General features: G+C 37.6%; 1 protein-coding gene across 2 annotated transcripts in view; it reads left to right on the top strand.

Moving 5' to 3' along the window:
- The window catches only part of rad50 (RAD50 homolog, double strand break repair protein), a 47639-nt gene extending 30903 nt beyond the window's left edge, over positions 1–16736 (top strand). For both annotated transcript variants that reach the window (XM_036587779.1, XM_036587780.1), the window contains exons 19-29: positions 796–888; positions 988–1101; positions 1188–1315; positions 3049–3273; positions 12251–12336; positions 12595–12737; positions 12834–12967; positions 13824–15514; positions 15597–15656; positions 16006–16128; positions 16411–16736. In XM_036587779.1, the coding sequence (XP_036443672.1) occupies positions 796–888; positions 988–1101; positions 1188–1315; positions 3049–3273; positions 12251–12336; positions 12595–12737; positions 12834–12967; positions 13824–14010 (1110 nt within the window). In that variant the 3' untranslated portion in view covers positions 14011–15514; positions 15597–15656; positions 16006–16128; positions 16411–16736. The remainder of the gene's footprint in view (positions 1–795; positions 889–987; positions 1102–1187; positions 1316–3048; positions 3274–12250; positions 12337–12594; positions 12738–12833; positions 12968–13823; positions 15515–15596; positions 15657–16005; positions 16129–16410) is intronic.
- Positions 16737–18148: the final 1412 nt, after the last annotated feature.

Raw genomic sequence — 18148 nt, 5'->3', positions numbered from 1 at the left:
TAATTTTACCAAAGCATATTCAACACACACATCATTTCTGTTTTACTTTTTCTGAGTCAACAAGCTCATAGCACTGAGCAGAATGACAATTTTTTAATCATCTTATAGATAAATTTGCATATTAAAGTAGATACATTTCATTATCTTGATAAATTAAAACATCAAAATATGTGACAGTAAGCTTTTTTGAGCATATCATGGATGTCGTTAGTACTTAACCCCCTGGGGTCGACGAACATGCCGGCGCATCAAAACGCTTTCCGTTTGTGCTTGTGTTAAATGTGGTCAGGATTCGTCTCTGGATGTGGATTGAATCTTCCAATTGAAATCCCATTACAGTGCCTCCTAGGGTTGTTTACACCTGGATTTTCACGCATTCAGGTGAAATCTGGATGTGATCCAGTCATGTAAAACACATGCTGATGCAAGGTTTAAACAGGCCCAATGTTAGATAAAATTTCAAAACATTGTTTTGCAACAACAGTACACAGATCTTGCAAAGAAAGTTTATTTTTAATTGTTCAGCCTGGCATCATTTTTTGAATGTCCAAAAAAGTAAACGTTAAGTTTGTCATTTTAATGTTTTCCAGTTGTGTCTCAGTATTTGTCATGTTCGAATGAATAACCGGAGATGGAGCTGAACTGTCCTCTTTGTGTGCTAAATATTCCTTGGAATTATATATTCCAGTGTATTTTTATCTTTTCATGTATACTGTATATATTTCTTTTCAACTTAGTCAGTTATCAACGATAATTGTCATGAGATGACAAAGCTGTTTTTGTGTCCCATTGTAGATTAACGCTACAAAGGACAGGATTAAAAACTTGGCCAATCTTGAAAGAGAAATTAACAGGTATATTGAAGAGGGCAAGGATGAGTACAAGGAGGTATGAAAAATCAGTTCTCTCATTCAGTTTTCTGCTATTTACTTTTTTTGAATCTTACATTATTTGTTATTCATCATGTCATCATTTTTCTTCCTTTAGCAAAAAGAAGCTGAACTTCAGGAGACAAATGCCCAGCTGCTTGAAGCTGAGAAACAACGGGAAAAGATCAACAAGGACATGGGCAATATCCGACAGGACATAGACACTCAGAAGGTGTTGAGTTTGACTTTCTCTCTGCTTGATAGCCTTTTTTTTGTCTGCTGATGTGAATAGTAAATTAACCCCTTCTGTTCTTGTAGGTCCAAGAGCGTTGGCTTCAGGATAACTTGACACTAAGAAAGCGTGTGGAGGAACTGAAGGAGGTGTCCAAGAAAAGGGAGGTCTTACTCAAGGAGATGGGCAACATGCAAGTCATGGAGTTACGCAAGTAAGTGAACCTTAGCCTGAATATTGTTTATTGTTTTAGTATTTTATATTAATTTCACCTTTACATTACGTTATTGGGTCTGCATTAGTGTGTTTAAGTGCATCTATAATAGGTGTTTAACTGTGGTAAATTTTTGGCTGTTGAGTTCACAAGATGACAGACTCTGTGAACTTTTTTCAATAACCTGATGAACTCAAGTAGAGTGCTATGCATGTTCTGTGGCTTTGTGATTTACAGTGTATTCAGACGGGGGGAAGTTTACCGTTTCTGTGTACTCACTCGGTATGGAAAGGTTTTGACAAGTGTACAATGCTATCTTGTTTCTGTATGAACTATGTTTCTCTAATTGTGGCTCACAGTCTGTAGTGGTTTAGCGTTTCATTCATTTTCTTAATGCATCATTCACAAGTCCCCTTGGTGCAACTGTATCAATCAAAGAAAAAAATATCATTTTCATTTGTCAAAAATAGATTTTAAATGCTATTAATTAATTAATTGATATTTTATTAACAGAACAAGTGTGATTAAACAAGTGTGTTTGATATTTAACATGATTTTTCACCTGACTTTAGTGCCCCACAGCTCATGAATGGCTCTGGCTGTGCTCACATAGATGTAAATGATAAAGGAAAAGCAGAGAGAGATTTACAAAGCACTGCCTAGGTACTACTGATCACAAAGAAACACAGCAGCTATCTGTTTTATTCGGATTTTACTAGACTTTGACAAGTCAGTGCTCCATATGAGTGCCCTGTAGTGTGAATGTGCCACATGAATGCTCTGTAATAGTAGTTACCTATTGATCACGTTACGTCATGTTATATACTCTGTTGAACCTACGATGGAAATTTGTCTTTTTGCTGCCTATGGAAGCAGCACATCATTGCTAGCAGTGCACAACTAAGTATACTTAGTGCGGTCTGGGATTTCAAACCCATGACCTTCTGCTTGCTGGCTCTCTCCACAAATCAGACTTTTTTTTTTTTTCTCCTTCCAGTAACTTTCTGATTAGACAGCATGATATTGTAGAGGTAATGCGAAGAACGAAGGTGGGTGATGCTGCTAAGAGCCAGGCAAAGATTTTTATTTGGAAAAATACACTGCATGGATCCTGTACTGAACTTGAACTCGTAAAATAACTGGCTGGGGTTGTGGCTCACTACACTGCATTTTCTGCTCGTACTTACTGTTACTGTGAGATTGAAAGATATTCCTTGATAAGTCGTTCTTTGAAATGTTAGCCAAAATGTAGGCTTTTTTTCTTCAATGACTACCTCTCAAACCCCTCCCCCACCTCACCCGATTATCTTGCGACTCCTTGGTTGAGAACTGCTGACTTACATAAATCGTCAGCAGTGTGTAGACATTGCATATTTCCTCTGGATTAATCAGTATGTGGCCACATAATTTTAATCAGCTAAAATGTTTGGGAAATAAAATTGTCTCTGACTTGAGTGTATCATAGTCAGCATTTAAATTTCTTTGGTGCACATACACACACTCAATCAAAGTTAAATTGCTGAATCAAATCGCTGTTTATTGTATTGAATCATTCTTAATTCACAAAAATTTGAATGGTGAATTTAAATGAACATTCCTCTTAGTGAAATACAAGTGAGCAAGTTGTTGGAAGCTTAGAAACTAGGTTAGGTTTCAAACGAACATCTGCCTATTGCCGAGACATTGCTTGTATTAAAAAGACGGGATGTTTCATTGTTTTTTTTATTGATCAGTGAGCGTCGAGAGTTGGAGCGGAAGGTGGAGGATTTGAAAAAGAACCGCAGTTTGGCGTTAGGCCGACAGAAGGGCTTTGAGGAGGAGATCCTGCGCTTCCGCAAGGAACTCCGTGAGGACCAGTACTGCCAGGCCGAGGAGAGATTCCGGGACAAGATGATAGTCATGAGAACCACTGAGCTGGCCAACAAAGACTTGGACATCTACTACAAGGCATTAGACCAGTAAGTGGGTGATGAATAGTCTTGTTTATTCGTTTATTCATTTATTTATTTATTTATTATTTATTTATTATATATCAATTATTAATTACTTGTTTGGTCTTATTTCCTACAACTTACATTTTGAACACCATAATGTGGCAGTCACACAATCATTACTGTTGATCTCTGTCTTTATTTCTGATGTCTTTTGGCCCAATATTATCAGCCATATCAATACCACATTTTTTTGATCGCTTTAGTTCCTGTGTGGGTTTCCTGAACATGTCCGGTATGCTTTATCAGACTCTCATAAGCAACATTTGTGTTATCTGTTGTAGAAAATTATATATGAATTACAAAGCAGTATATAAAAGCAGTGTGTGTTTCTATACATACATATATAAGGTTGGTTTTCCAGAGCTAGACTGAGCCTAATCCTTGACTCAGGAGTATTTTAAGTGTCCAAGACATCTCATTAATCCATGTCTGGGGAAACTAGCTAATAAAGTATTCCTTTATTTTCTATAAAAATATAAGCCTCTGTTACTTTTCATGGTATTGTGAGGAATTCACATGTGGGTGTTAAATTAAAGAGCAGGGTTTGGTGGACAACGACAGCTTTTGAGAACCACTGAGGTACATTGAGCCAATGCTAGCCCGTGTAATGGCATGTGTGTTCATTTTAACTTAGGCTTGTATTAAGTGGTGAATATAACTTTAGCACTTTAGAATATAGAACTTCAGTAGCCAAGCATTTTGTCAACTGTTTCATATGATTCCGGGTTGTTTACTTTATATTCACTCTAATACCTGTTTCCTACTACAGTCTACAGTGCATACAAGTAATCCTTTTATCTCTGTGCATTAAAACAGACTTCAGTTGATTTGTGTTTCATAAGTGTGTATATAAAGCATTTTACAATGAATTTAAACATAGCTCAGTCAGTCAAATTTCAGAATCTGTTTTTATGACTGATGTTTTCAGAGATCATGAGTGCCGGTTAATGTTTAATCACTGAATATATTGGTTATTGCTCAAGCAACTTTGGTAAGTGAAAAGGATATTGATGGCCTAAACTTGCATGCATAAACATTACAATCAGGAAACCAAGATGCAAAAAGCATGATTATCTGTCCTCTTCCACTGTCAAATTGCATCAAGCAAATAGAAATGTTTGCTTCAAAAGCCCTAATAACTACTGTGACAGAAATGGTTTGTCCAATATTCACACTTATGGATCCCTTCTGAATGACTTTGAAAATTGAACATGTAATCTTAGTCATTGTCTGTAGCATGTATTTCAGTGTTGTGGACACATTAAGGAATGAAGATGTGTGTCATCTTGTTCTTCCAGCCAGTGGTGTGTCTTTTTGTACTTGCAGTTCTTCAAGGCAGGTCTGAGATTGAGATCACTTTTTGAGTTTTTCTTTTCTAAACTGACAAATGACTAATTTCGTTCTTGTTCGCTATCATCTTATCACAGTTTGGTTGTTGAGGGGAAGTGAAGAGGAGGGGATGTTCCACTTGTAATTACCAATGCAGAATGTTTAAAGTGAAAGACGGCTTTGTGTCCGACCACACCAGAGTCACTTCTCACTTCTCTGTGTGAGCAGACCCTCGTTCACTGTCAGCTTGAGTCGATTGCTTGTTAGCGTAGCAATATACACTCAGCTTACATCACATTTCTTCCAGAACTAAAGTGTGCGTCTCCCATGCAGAGAAATATGTAGAGCTGTGTCAAGAAGATCAAGTCACATAACCCAAAGAACATCTTTGGATGGGCTCTGTTCTGAAAGGTTGAGAAGTGTTTTTCTACTGAGTGCTGTCCTCCTGAACCAGCTCATGATGACTGTTTGTTTAATCTATTTAAACTGTTAAGATATTTATGCCTCAGTGTGGCTTTAAGCAGACCCTTTAGGCAACCTAAGCAAAACTGCAGTGTCTTTATCTGCTACTGCCAAAGCCGAAGTAATTTTGCCAACTTGGATTTTGATAGTATGGGGAAGGCAAAGACTTTATCACACAAGACTGCTACCAAACGCAAGGAAGAAAATGGAAAAAAATATTTACAGATTAAAAAAAAAAATTACAAATATGATTTTTTTTTTTGTTTTGCAATGTAGTTAGCCAATCACGTACTGTTCATATATAAAACAAGCTTCTTTAAAATGGTTATAATAGCCAAGAAAAGGTCTAGAATTTGACTTATGTCTGCTCCCAGCTCAGCATAAAAGTTGGTTATTACAACCAGATGGTGCCCAGAAAGTCACGACTGACTTAGCTTAGACTAGGCTTCCTACAATGCTTTGTGGTTTTCTTTGCAGAGCAGCTGTCATGTTATGCAGCATATTGACTCCTAGAAGTTGGTAATAGTTACTTGCAGCAAGGACCTTCCTTGCATGTCTGATCAATTAGAGATACAGCTAGGTATTCTTTTACAAGTTGGAGAAAATTGGTACACAATGTAAATTAATCCTGAAATCATCTGTGTACTGTTTAAGGAAGATTATATGAAGACAAAACTGATGTAGTGTATATATTTAAGTAAAAAGATTTTGTGTTCTTAATTACTACTGCTAAAAGCATATTAGATAACAAAAAACAGCATTATCTGATACTCCAGTATAGAATGTGTATGTGACCCATCTATAATGCTTCAGCTAAACATTGCCTACACTAAAGCACAGGAAATGTAATGAATATACAGAGGTTTCAGCTCAGTTCATTGTTGGGTTAGATTACCATCACCCAGTTTATCGAGCATGAAGTTACTAAACCATGTGTGGTATTGTTTGACAGTATGGCGTCATCCGTTTTACTGTCATTTTCATGTCATTAACGTGTCTAGGGTTGGGAATTCCCACAGCACTCAATGCAAAAAATTTGCAATATGCTAAAAATTACATTGCTTTATGATGCAAATTATTTGTCTAAAAGATCCAGTCTTTTTTAATTTAAATAAAATAAATTTATTGCATAAAAATTATTTGATTGTGAAGTAGATAAGTAGGTTGAATCATGGGAAGTTATGTCAAAGTATTCCACAGTACTCTTTTCTGTGGATATTGTCAGTACTTAAAGAACACTGACCCCTATTTAATTAATGCTTTTTTTTTGTAATGTTGAACACTCAAAAATGCTTTGTCCTCATATACAGTGGGGGAAATAAGTACTAAACACCAACATTTTTTTCAAACATACACCACCACAGTGGATCTGAAATCAGGATATGAATGAAGTATAAACTTTCAGCTTTAATTTAAGGGGGTTAACAAAAATATTGCATTAACCGTTTAGGAATTACAGCCATTTTTTACATAGTCCTTCTATTTTACATGCTCAAAAGTAATTGGACAGTTGCCTGATAAGCACTGTCATGGCCAGGTGTGGCCTATTCCCTTGTTATTTCATACAAATTAAGGAGATAAAAGATCTGGAGTTGATTCCTATTGTTGAATATGCATTTGGTAGCTGTTCATGGGAACTTTCAATATGCAGTCTAAAGAACTGTCGATGCAAGTGAACTGAGCCATCACTAGGCTGTAAAACAAAACAAATCTATCAGGGAGATAGCAGAAACTTTAGGAGTTGGTCAAAACAACAATTTGGTGGCTTCTTAAAAAGGAGACATGTAAAGTGGATGATTGCAGAATTCATTCCGTTGTGAAGAAAAACCTCTTCACAACAATCAACAGACATCTTCATGAATGTAAATACAGAGGGTTTACCAAGACTCTTTAGGCAGATGAAACCAACTTTAACTTGTGTAACAGAATGACCAGATTAGTAGAGTATGGAGAAGGAGAGGGGGGCTCATGATCTAAAGCATACCACATCATCTGTTAAACATAGTGCAGGCCATGTTATGGCATGGGCATGTAGGGCTGCCAATGGAACTGGGGCACTGGTGTTTATTGATGATGTGACTGCTTATAGACATAGCAGGATAAATTCTGAAGTGTATAGAGGTAAGAACTTCTTGGGGAAAAGAAATGAAATATTCTTCAGTGCTTAAGTCGGTCACCTGACCTCAACCCAGTCGAGCATAGTTTTCACTTACTGAGGAAAAAACTGAAGGCAGAAAGACTTACAAACAAGCAGCAGCTGAAGGCGGCCACTGTACAGGCCTGGCAAAACATTTCAGGTACTGCACTTCAAGCAGTCATTGCACAGTATTTGCATCCAAGTATTAAAAATAATCCTTGTATTTATAAATTGTTTTTCCAGTTATTTTTGAGGTTTTTCCAGTTATTTTTGAGCCTGTAAAAATGGAGGGACTATGTAAAAACTAAATACAAAAACTTTATAAAGCACTTTATTTCACTTTATACTACTGCTTCATTTCAAATCTATTGTGGTGGTGTACAGACACAAAATTACAATCCCGTTTCTAAAAATTTGGGACGCTGTGCAAAATGTAAATAAAAAGAGTGCAATGATGTGCAAATTGTGTAAACCCTATATTTAATTGACAGTACAAAGACAACATATCAAATGTTGAAACTGAAATTGTGTCATGTTTTGAAAAATATATGCCCATTTTGAATTTGATGCCAGCAACATGTTCCAAAAAAGTTGGGACAAGGGCATGTTTACCACTTTGTTGCATCACCTTATGTATTAATAACAACAGTCTGTAAGCATTTAGGCACTGAGGAGACCAATTGCTGTAGTTTGGAAAGTGAAATGTTTTCCCATTACTTGCTTGAATTAGAATTTCAGCTGCTCAACAGCCTCCTTTGTCATATTTTTCATTTCATAATGTGCCAGATGTTTTCAGTGGTGACAGATCTGGACAGCAGGCAGCCCAATTTAGTACACTAACTTACTTACTGTGGAGTTGTTGTAATAGATGTTTGGCATTGTCTTACTGAAATAAGCTAGACCTTTCCTGAAAAAGACATTGTGTGGATGGCAGCATATGTTGCCAAAACCGGTTTGTATCGTTCAGCATTAATGGTGTCTTCACGTATGTGCCAGTTCCCCATGTCGTGCACTAATGCACCCCACAAGACACTTTTCCACTTCGCCTCAGTCTATCTTAAATTAGCTCGGCCCCAGAGAAAGCAGCAATGTTTTTGTATCCTGTTTGTTTATGGTTTTTTCTTTGCATTGTAAATTTTTAACTTGCATTTGTGAATGCTGCGGTGAACTGTGTTCAGACAGTGGTTTTCAAGTGTTTCTGAGCCCGTGCAGTGATTTCCACTAGAGTCATGTCTGTTTTAATGCAGTCCCGAGGGCCCGAGACCCCACAGCCAGCCAGTATTTGTCTTTGTATATCTTTTAATATTATGTACCCTAAATGATGAAATTACCAAGTTATTTGCTATTTTACATTGAGAAATGATATTTTTAAATTGTTGCACTTGTCTTTTACAGTGGTGAACCACTCATCATCTTTACTTCTGAAAGACTCAGTCTCTTTCTGCAATGCTCTTCTTATATGCAATCATTTTACTTTTTTTTTCATTACACAACTTGCTGGTATCAAATTCAAAATGCACATATATTAAAAAAAAAAAAGTTTCAAATATTTCAACATTTGATACAATATATTTGTACTATTTTTCAATTATATATAGGGAATAAATGATTTGCACATCCTTCCATTCTGTTTTTATTTACATTTTAAGTTTTTTGGAAAGAGGGCTGTGCAAAAAGAAAGTGTCACTGTCCAAATATCAATGCAGTATCAGTGCAGCTATTCAAATGAAATTTAGACCAGATATTAACTCAGAAAAGGAAATCGTAGCATGCCAATCTATAAAAAACTTGTCATGGAACAGAATGACCCAAGAAAATAAGTATTTGACAGAGTAAGAAAAAGTACTAAACCGGCTGATTTCATTAATTACTTCTCCTACCTGTCCTGAATAGAATTAGCAGGGTTAGTGAATGTTGGTAGGTTAGTGCTTCCACTCTTTGAAGAAAATAAAAAGAAGTACCCACCTCTGAATGCAAGTAAACAAATCATTTGTCACCAAACTGTCACACAAGAAACATTTCATGATGGGTTAAGAGGTAGAGCCCTCCCATGACCCATGCAACAAGATACTTGAGCAATATAGCAATGGCATTGGTTGCCAACAGATTTTTCAAACTTTTTAAATGTTTCTATAAGCACCACTGGGGCCTTGATCCACAAATGCAAGTAACATCATTCAACCATCAACTGGCCACACGTAGGAGCTCCTCACAAGTTTTCCGACCAGGCAGTCAGAAAGTTGGTCTGAAGATTAGCCCAAGAGCCAGGACCTCTCGAAAAGAGCCCCAGAAGGACGTAAATGCAGCAAGTACAGTTGTTGCAGAGAAAACACTCTGGAGCACTGCACTCCACCGCCACAGTCTCCATTTGCGATCACCCTGGAAGACTCCATTACTGAAGGAAAGGCCATGCTAAAGCTTGAGAAGTCTGTAGTGGAAGTGATGTAAGTGTGGTCAGACAAGACAAACATCAAACTTTACAGCAACAAAACAACACGCAATGCTGGGAGGAGAAATGGCACACCCAGACTTCCCCAGCTGGCAGTGAGAAAACTTTACTGACCACAATGTGTAATCACCCGGCTTGTGGCCCAGTCAGACTCTGTTGTCATGGTGCCAAGTCACCTGGCTTGCAGCCCAGTAAAACTCCTCTTTCGTGGTGAAGAGACACCTGCTTCAGACTCCACTGTCACAGTGCAGAGACACCTGGCGTGCATCCTAGTCCAACTCCTCTGTCAGTGTGCGAACTAGACACGCTGCCCATTGCATTTTGGGCTTTGTGAGCTCTTGCTGGTGTGGGTTTTCTCTCTCTCACTGATGTTTTTTTTACAGTAACTTTACTGTAATTTCAACGCAGGCCATACTAACCTAGTTTATTATTACTGTCTCACTTTTTGTATTAGGACTAATGCATTGAAACTTTACACACATATATATATATTATATATATATATATATATATATATATATATACACACACACACCGATCAGGCATAACGTTATGACCACCTCATTGTTTCTACGCTCATTGTCCATTTTATCAGCTCCACTTACTGTATAGGTGCACTTGTAGTTCTGCAATTACAGTTAGTTAAGTTTCTCTGCATACTTTGTTAGCCCCCTTTTACCCTGTTCTTCAGTGGTCAGGACCCTCATTGACCCTCACAGAGCAGGTACTATTTTGGTGGTGGATCATTCTCAGCACTGCAGTTACACTGATGTGGTGGTGGAGACACAGCAGTGCTGCTGAAGTTTTTAAACATCTCAGTGTCATGGCTGGACTGAGACTAGTCCACCAACCATAAATATCCAGCCAACAGCGTCCTGTGGGCAGCGTCCTCTGACCACTGATGAAGGACTAGAGGATGACCAACACAAACTGTGCAGTAGCAGATGAGCTGTCGTCCCTGACTTTACATCTACAAGGTGGACCAAAAAGTATCAGCACAACACACACTAACACACCACCACCGCATCAGTGTAACTGCAGTGCTTAGAGTGATCCACCACCCAAATAGTACCTGCTCTGTGAGGGTCCATGGGGGTCCTGACCACTGAAGAACAGGGTAAAAGGGGGCTAACAAAGTATGCAGAGAAACAGATGGACTACAGTCTGTAACTGTAGAACTACAAAGTGCACCTATATAGTAAGTGGAGCTGATAAAATGGACAATGAGTGTAGAAATAAGGAGGTGGTCATAATGTTATGCCTGATCGATGTATGTATATACTTTACGTATATATAATTTATATAAACTGACATGCAAAAAGTTATGAGACAGGGACTGGAGTGTTGTGTAGGACCACCTTTAGCACGGCGAAGTGCAGCAACTCGACGTGGCATTGATTCTGTCTGAATGGTCACCCACAACTCTGTGGTATTTGTGGGTAGGATCTCTGGTGCGTTTGGGCTCATGTCGGACGAACGTGCAGGGCACACCACTCGTCGGAACTCTCCAGAATGCTCCTCGAACCAATTCTGGACAACTTGGGCTCGACGGCACGGTGCATTATCCAGCTTCAATATCCTGTCATTGTGGGGACACAAGAAGTCCATGAAGGGCTGCAAATGGTCACCAAGCAGTGAAACGTAGCGGTCGCTGGTCAATGATGTGTTTAGGCGGAGAAGTGGACGCAACCCATGCCATGAGAACACACCCCACACCAGCATGGAAGCACTACCAGCCTTGATGTCTGCCTGTAGAAATTGTAGCAAAATACAAAAATACAGTGCACTTTAATTTATACATACATATTTAGACATGAAGAGAGAAGTTCTGCTCTGACTCTGGATCAGGTTGAGGAAAGCTTTCTACTTTGCCGAGTGCAGATAATAATCAGTGTCGTGATTAAATGTTCCTTCAGCTGTTCGAGAAATCACAGATGTTCACACAGCCTAATCAACCACATATATTCCTGGAGTGCTCTCTCTGACTACGTTTAGAAATATGACATTGGAGGCAGTTTAATTCTAACTTCTATATTTCTAACATTTTGACCGTACCCGTTTGTTGTTTGGTTCAGTTATACTCCCTATTACAAAGAAAAGCAAAGTTGTTACACTGCATAATGATCAAGAGGATGTTCATGTCAACAGCTAACCCAGAGGAAATTTGAAAGAGGCTTCTGAGTTGCAGGATTTGGTTTATTTGCTCATCTAGTCAGCATTTTTTATCAGCCCAGTAGGTTCTCATGATGATAGCATCACTGCGCTCTTTGTGCATCTATCTGATTGGAAAGGCAGCGTTTAGATTTTCATATTGTGCTGTCTGGAATTTTGCCAGTAAAAAGCTAAAACACTTGTCAAAATGCATTTTTAACCCTTATGTAAAAAAATTAGCACTTACAATATTTGTGTGGTGCTTAATGTTAAACACTCAGCTCTAACTGGCCAGCACACATTCTAGTAGACTTGTTTATGAAACAGCTCTGTTGTAGATCTTTGTATGAAACTTAGCAATATTCTGCATTTTCAGTTGTTTTGAATTTCTCTTTATCTGTATATTTTTATAGAACAATCATGAAGTTTCACAGCATGAAGATGGAAGAGATCAACAAAATAATCCGAGACCTGTGGAGAAGCACATATCGTGGACAAGGTCTTTTCTGACATCCATATGCTGAGTCTGCCTATTTGTGAAGTGTTTTAAAACATAAATAGGCAACACAGAATTCCCACATGGCACTACATGACCCATTGTGAATCTGTGTGACCTAGTATATATCAGCCCTGTCTAATTTGCATTTCACTCTTACAATGGTGCATGAACCTAATTACCAAAATAGATTTATTAAAGGAAACTTGATGACAGTATGTATCTAAATTACATCTGTTTGCTCCCTTATTTCCCTCTCAGATATTGAGTATGTGGAGATCCGTTCTGATGTGGATGAGAATGCTTCTGCTGGAGTCAAAAGACGCACATATAATTATAGAGTAGTGATGGTTAAAGGAGACACAGCTTTAGACATGCGCGGACGTTGCAGTGCTGGTCAAAAGGTCTGCTAACTGTTAAGGCATTTTTTATCCACATCTTTTTGCAAGAAACCAGAAAAAGGTAATAACGTTTCAACAAATGTGTGGGGCTTTCCTCAGGTGCTGGCCTCCCTCATCATCCGACTGGCACTGGCTGAGACATTCTGTCTGAATTGTGGCATTCTGGCCCTGGATGAGCCCACCACCAATCTGGACAGAGAAAACATTGAGTCCCTGGCCCACGCCTTGGTGGAGTGAGTCTAGTTCAACCCTTTTCGATGTGACTGAAATGTTGTGTTTTGTACAGCTTTTTAATGACTGAAATTCAGAGCATTTTTTCTTTAATATATTTTTTTTAATCTTTAAGATTTACAAAACATTAAGAAATACAAAACATTAGTAGAGCTGCCAGATTATTCTGAACCGTTAACAGCAGTATTCCAGTGAAAGTAGTGTCATTGTGGGTAAAAACTATGCTTGAAAATATGTAGCATAAGTGCGTACCATGCAGAAGATATTACCAAATTTCAGTTGTAAAGAAGAGCATTTGAATGTCTATTAACATTATTCTGGTGTCAGGTTTGCCAAAGATTAGGTTACTTTTTCTCAGATTTCTCCATGTTTGTTGTGTAGTAGGTGCCAGTGGGGTAGGCAGTATGGCCAAAATAAGTTGGAACAGACAAAAAAGATCCAGTAGTGCCAAGTTAAAAAAAAATACTGTCTAACTCTATGAATACAGTGATTATTTAATGTTTCACATATTTCACTGCACTAAATCCAATTAAACAGGACTAAATGTGCTCTGTAATGAAACATGTAGTTGGTCAGTGTTCTTTAAGCAATGATGAGTTCCTCAATATACACAGAAAAGCATATTGCAACTGAATGTTTGACAAAGATGGAAAAAAAAATCTTTCTGCCCACCCCCTCCTTCAACCCAACACGTAATGTTCCACTCAGAAATTCATATATAAGAAACATATATAAATATGTCTGTCAGTTGGTCCATGTTAGAGACAAGCAAGCTTAGTCATATTATTTGAATTCCATTTGTATTACATTGTCTGCGACTTGTGAACCCTCTGCTGTTTATTTTTGCTTTTGTGGCAGAATCATAAAGAGTCGTTCTCGGCAACGCAACTTCCAGCTGCTCATCATCACCCACGATGAGGACTTTGTGGAGCTACTGGGTCGCTCCAACTATGTAGAGCACTTCTACAGAATCAAGAAGAACCAGGACCAATGCTCTGAGATCACCAAGTGCAGCATCTCAAGTTTAAACACCTACCTGCACTGAGGCCTCAGTTTCCACCATGTCTCAACCTTGGAAGCACTGACTGGTTGTGGAGGGAACTGAACACTTTACAGAAAAGAGGGGCTGAACGTGGCAGTACAGAAGAAGGCACTTAAGGGATAATTCTGAGACTGGTGAATTGCCGAAGCTAAAAAGGAATGTATACTGAAAATAATCAGTAAGCAAGCAAAAACCTGTAGTATACTACTTGACATAAACATGCTCCGTTCTAGTTTGAAGAGATGGTTTATGTGGCTGGGATTCTTTTTTGTTGTGCGCCAAAGACTTTGCTCCATGCTTGCCAAGTCTAGAAGCACCCAAATTCAAACCAGTTTGTCAATTCAGAATGCAGTGGGTTTTTGCCTGCACTTGTTCTGCTGTTGCCCTGCATTTTGTTCTTTCTCGCTGTTTAAAATGTAGTCTTGATGTTCTGTTTTACTGCTAAACTGACATTGGCTCTCTGGTGGAGCACTGAAATTTCATATGCAATAACATATGTAACTGAATCACATAGCTGTACAGATGTGATGCCATGTGAGTGTATTGCAGGGCAAATTTCCGTTGCCCTAACAATTTATCCCAGTCAAATTCCACTATACTGTATTCCACATTTACCATCCCTGTTTGAAAGCCTTTGCATAGTTTGAATATATGCAGTACAAAACTGGTTAATCAGAGTTGAGTGCTACTAATCTTGATAGCACTTTTTTTTTTTGTTTTTTTTTATATAAAACACAGTTTGTAAAGCTGGGCTTGTGTACTTGCATACCATTTTGCCTTGATTGAAAGTTAAAAGGTTCTACTGTTCAAACACTGTTATAAGCTTCATAAAAAGACATGGCTTTAAATAATTATTAAATTTCAATCAGTCATGCTATTACAGTATGCAATATTGCTAGTATGCTATATATTTCTTTCTTTCTTAGCCATATTAGTTAAAGTATTAGAACAATAATTATTTATCTGAAGCCACTAAAAGAATGCTGTGCATTCGGACAACCAAACATGGTCAAGGGTTTTTTTAGTTTGTCTCATCAGCACCCACGGCTCTATCTGAAACCATTGCAATCTTTTTGCCAAATTGTTGTTTAACTCTCAATTCCGCTATTCAGAGAATTTGAAGCACCATTAAGCGCGACCAGCGAACTAATCAACCACATCTTGATCAAGATTACCTCAGTGCGCTTCATAGCCACTTAATTTGTCAGCTCTTAAATGCTTACTATGCAGAACATCAGATTCTAAGAAAAAAGTTCATATCCGGGTTGTGCGTCTCTGCCTGCACATATATATATGTGCACCTCGGCAAGTGTTTGAATCACTTTCGGCTTCAGTCTTCCATTGACAGTCAGAGTCCTTCCAAGCTAGGCTTCACCAAGCTGCTTCAACCATGAAGACTGTGTTTGTGCTTTTCGCCATTGCTGTTACATACATCTGTGGGGCTCCTATTAAACAGTTCAAGGAGTTGAAGGAACAAGTAGACGAACTCCTGAAAAAAGTGCCCACGGTAAGTCACACATGAGGGGGAAAAAAGGGGGCTTAGCTCCTGGATTTGGAATTTATTTTAATGTTTTTCTTTCGCCTCCTAGGAGCGGTTAGATTCTATCTTTGTGATGGAAATTGAAAAGCACATATTCAATGATTGCAAGGTAAGACACCACAAAACTTTAAGCTACTGTGAGTGTTATGCTACATTTCAGTTTAATCATACCACGCTCTTGTTTAATGTGCACACAAAGTGTTATTCTTGCATGTTGTTGCAATGATGCCTATAACTAATAATTTCATTAACTCAAGATTTTGAGAAAATTATCTTGTTTCTTATCATTTCTTATATCAGATAAGATGTTGATACATAAAATAACTTGCTTTGATTGGGCAGTAAAAAAAATTGCATCCAAGCTATTTACCTCCTTCATTAAGTATCATATTTTTAACATTTCTAATATACAATATATTAATATATATATTAATTCATCCTTAACTTCAATAATGTAGCCGGAGTTTTTCTGTCAAGTTGAGAGTGTGCTGTCTGGCAAAGAGACGTTGTCCCAACTCTCTGAGTTTCAGAAAGTACAAGGCTTGCTCAGAAATTTGAGTGCATACAAACAGAATCATGTGGTATGTTTCACCTATGTTTCAGCATTCTCTTATTTCAGCCTACTTATTAATATTGCATTATGCTTGTAATTATAATCTATTTTTCTGCGTTACATTGTGTTGGTGAGTTACAGATCAGTTGATGTCTTAAATCTTTGCACCATTACACTGATGCCTGGGCAGCTTGTGGTTACTTGTTATGTGGTTGAATGCAGTCATCATTATCTTATTGTGGAGATAACAAGCAAGTGGTACAGCATGGAGGGACTATGTACTAATATTAGATGTTTTACTTTCTTTTAGAAAAACTGCAGCGTGGAAAGCACAGGGAATGAAATCACCCTGCATTTGTTCCTCCAGCGCCTGAACAAATGTGTCCAGAAAAAAAACTCGCAAGGCAAATGAGCAGAGCTCTTCTCTTCTGAACAGTTTTTCTTTTATAATTTATGGAAGAAGATATTTATATTTTCTTGTAAACCCCTAAATCAAATGCATTTTTATTTATTTTTTGTTCTTATATGACAAATAGTTTCCACAATGTTCTTGGAGTAAATGAATTGCAGAAATAATGCCATCGTTTTTGTCATTGTCATGAGAGCAGGTTTGCATTAAAAACAGATTATTAATAATGCACTTGTAGTATGATCATTTAGTCTTATCAACCTTGTCATTAACTTGCTGCTCTTTACTACTTTTTTACACAATAGCTATGGTGAATTAAACACTTTTATTTGTGTTATGCATCATAATGTTTGTACATCATCTACTGATTTGAAGACATCCAGCTATTCCTTTGCTAAGATGAAAGGACCAAATCTAACAAGTTAGATATTGACTACAACAGTGTTAATAGGCATAGATCATGCGTGTCAAGTAAGGGCTATTAGGTGCTGGAATGTAACCTCTTTAGAAAAGAGGATCGATTTGTTTTTTTATTTGAGATGTTGATAAGGAGTAAAAGAAAACACTGTTCTGATTAAACAGTGTTAATTAGAAATCTGAGTCTTCACTTTAGAGGGTCAGATTGTATTTATTGAGTGATTTACTATATAAGAATTGAGAAAAAAATAAAGACAATACATATACCCTGTGCTTAGGTATAGCTTGTGTAGATCATGATATATATAGATAAAAATACTTAATTTACATTGTTAACATTCGCTAACAAAGTGACAGGCCACCTAGTTCTGGAATTTGAAGAAACTTCTCTTTATACTGAGTGAGTGTGAACAAGTGACAAATAGAAATAACGTCATTGACAGCTCTTTATATGCTTTGTTTTTATATTTCCCATAGTGTTGATCTTAACAGAATATCCCTCAATTCTTCAACCTGTAGATGGAAATTAAAAGGTGGCAGCTCTGTCAAAATCAGATAAGAAGATTTTTAACAGTTAAAAAAAATCGGAATGATGTAAATCTGAATTTAATAAAATGGTGTATTACTCATAAAAAGAGAGGGAGAGAAAGAAGCTGAAGGAGACTGACAGAACTAAAGGAAAAAGATCCGGTGGAGATGTTTGAACAATTAAAAACAATTCAAATTAACACTGAATTTCATAGATTTTAATTGATAAAGTATAATATTTGTAACTATGTGAAATTTTACTTAGCTTATTAAACATGCCAGCAGAGCAAAATCGCACTGTTTCTACATATTTAGGACTTTGCAGCTTATCTAAGAGAGGGAAGATAGCATTGCTTGAATTCAGCACCTTTGCTTTATCTGTATAGGTGGACAGATACAGTATTCATTCATTCAGACATACCAACTCTGCTTAATACAGACTACAGAGAAACATAGCTACTGTGTGCCCGCTTGACCAAATTTTTGATCAATTTTATGGCTGTTGCTACTCTATAAGTTTTATAGTGAACAGACATTTTAGGGCCATTAACATAATTTTTCTGGGGAGCACGACCCCAGACCCCCTTCTAAAGCCTCTAAAAGAACGCTGTGCATTCTGACAACTAAACATGGTCGAAGGATTTTTAGTCTGTCTCATCAGCACCTGCAGCCCTGAAGCTGCTGCCGTCTTTTT

This window comes from Colossoma macropomum, unplaced genomic scaffold, assembly GCF_904425465.1.
Source record: "Colossoma macropomum unplaced genomic scaffold, Colossoma_macropomum, whole genome shotgun sequence".
In the NCBI taxonomy this organism is placed as follows: Eukaryota; Metazoa; Chordata; class Actinopteri; order Characiformes; family Serrasalmidae; genus Colossoma; species Colossoma macropomum.
This window is presented reverse-complemented; position numbering and strand designations above follow the sequence as displayed.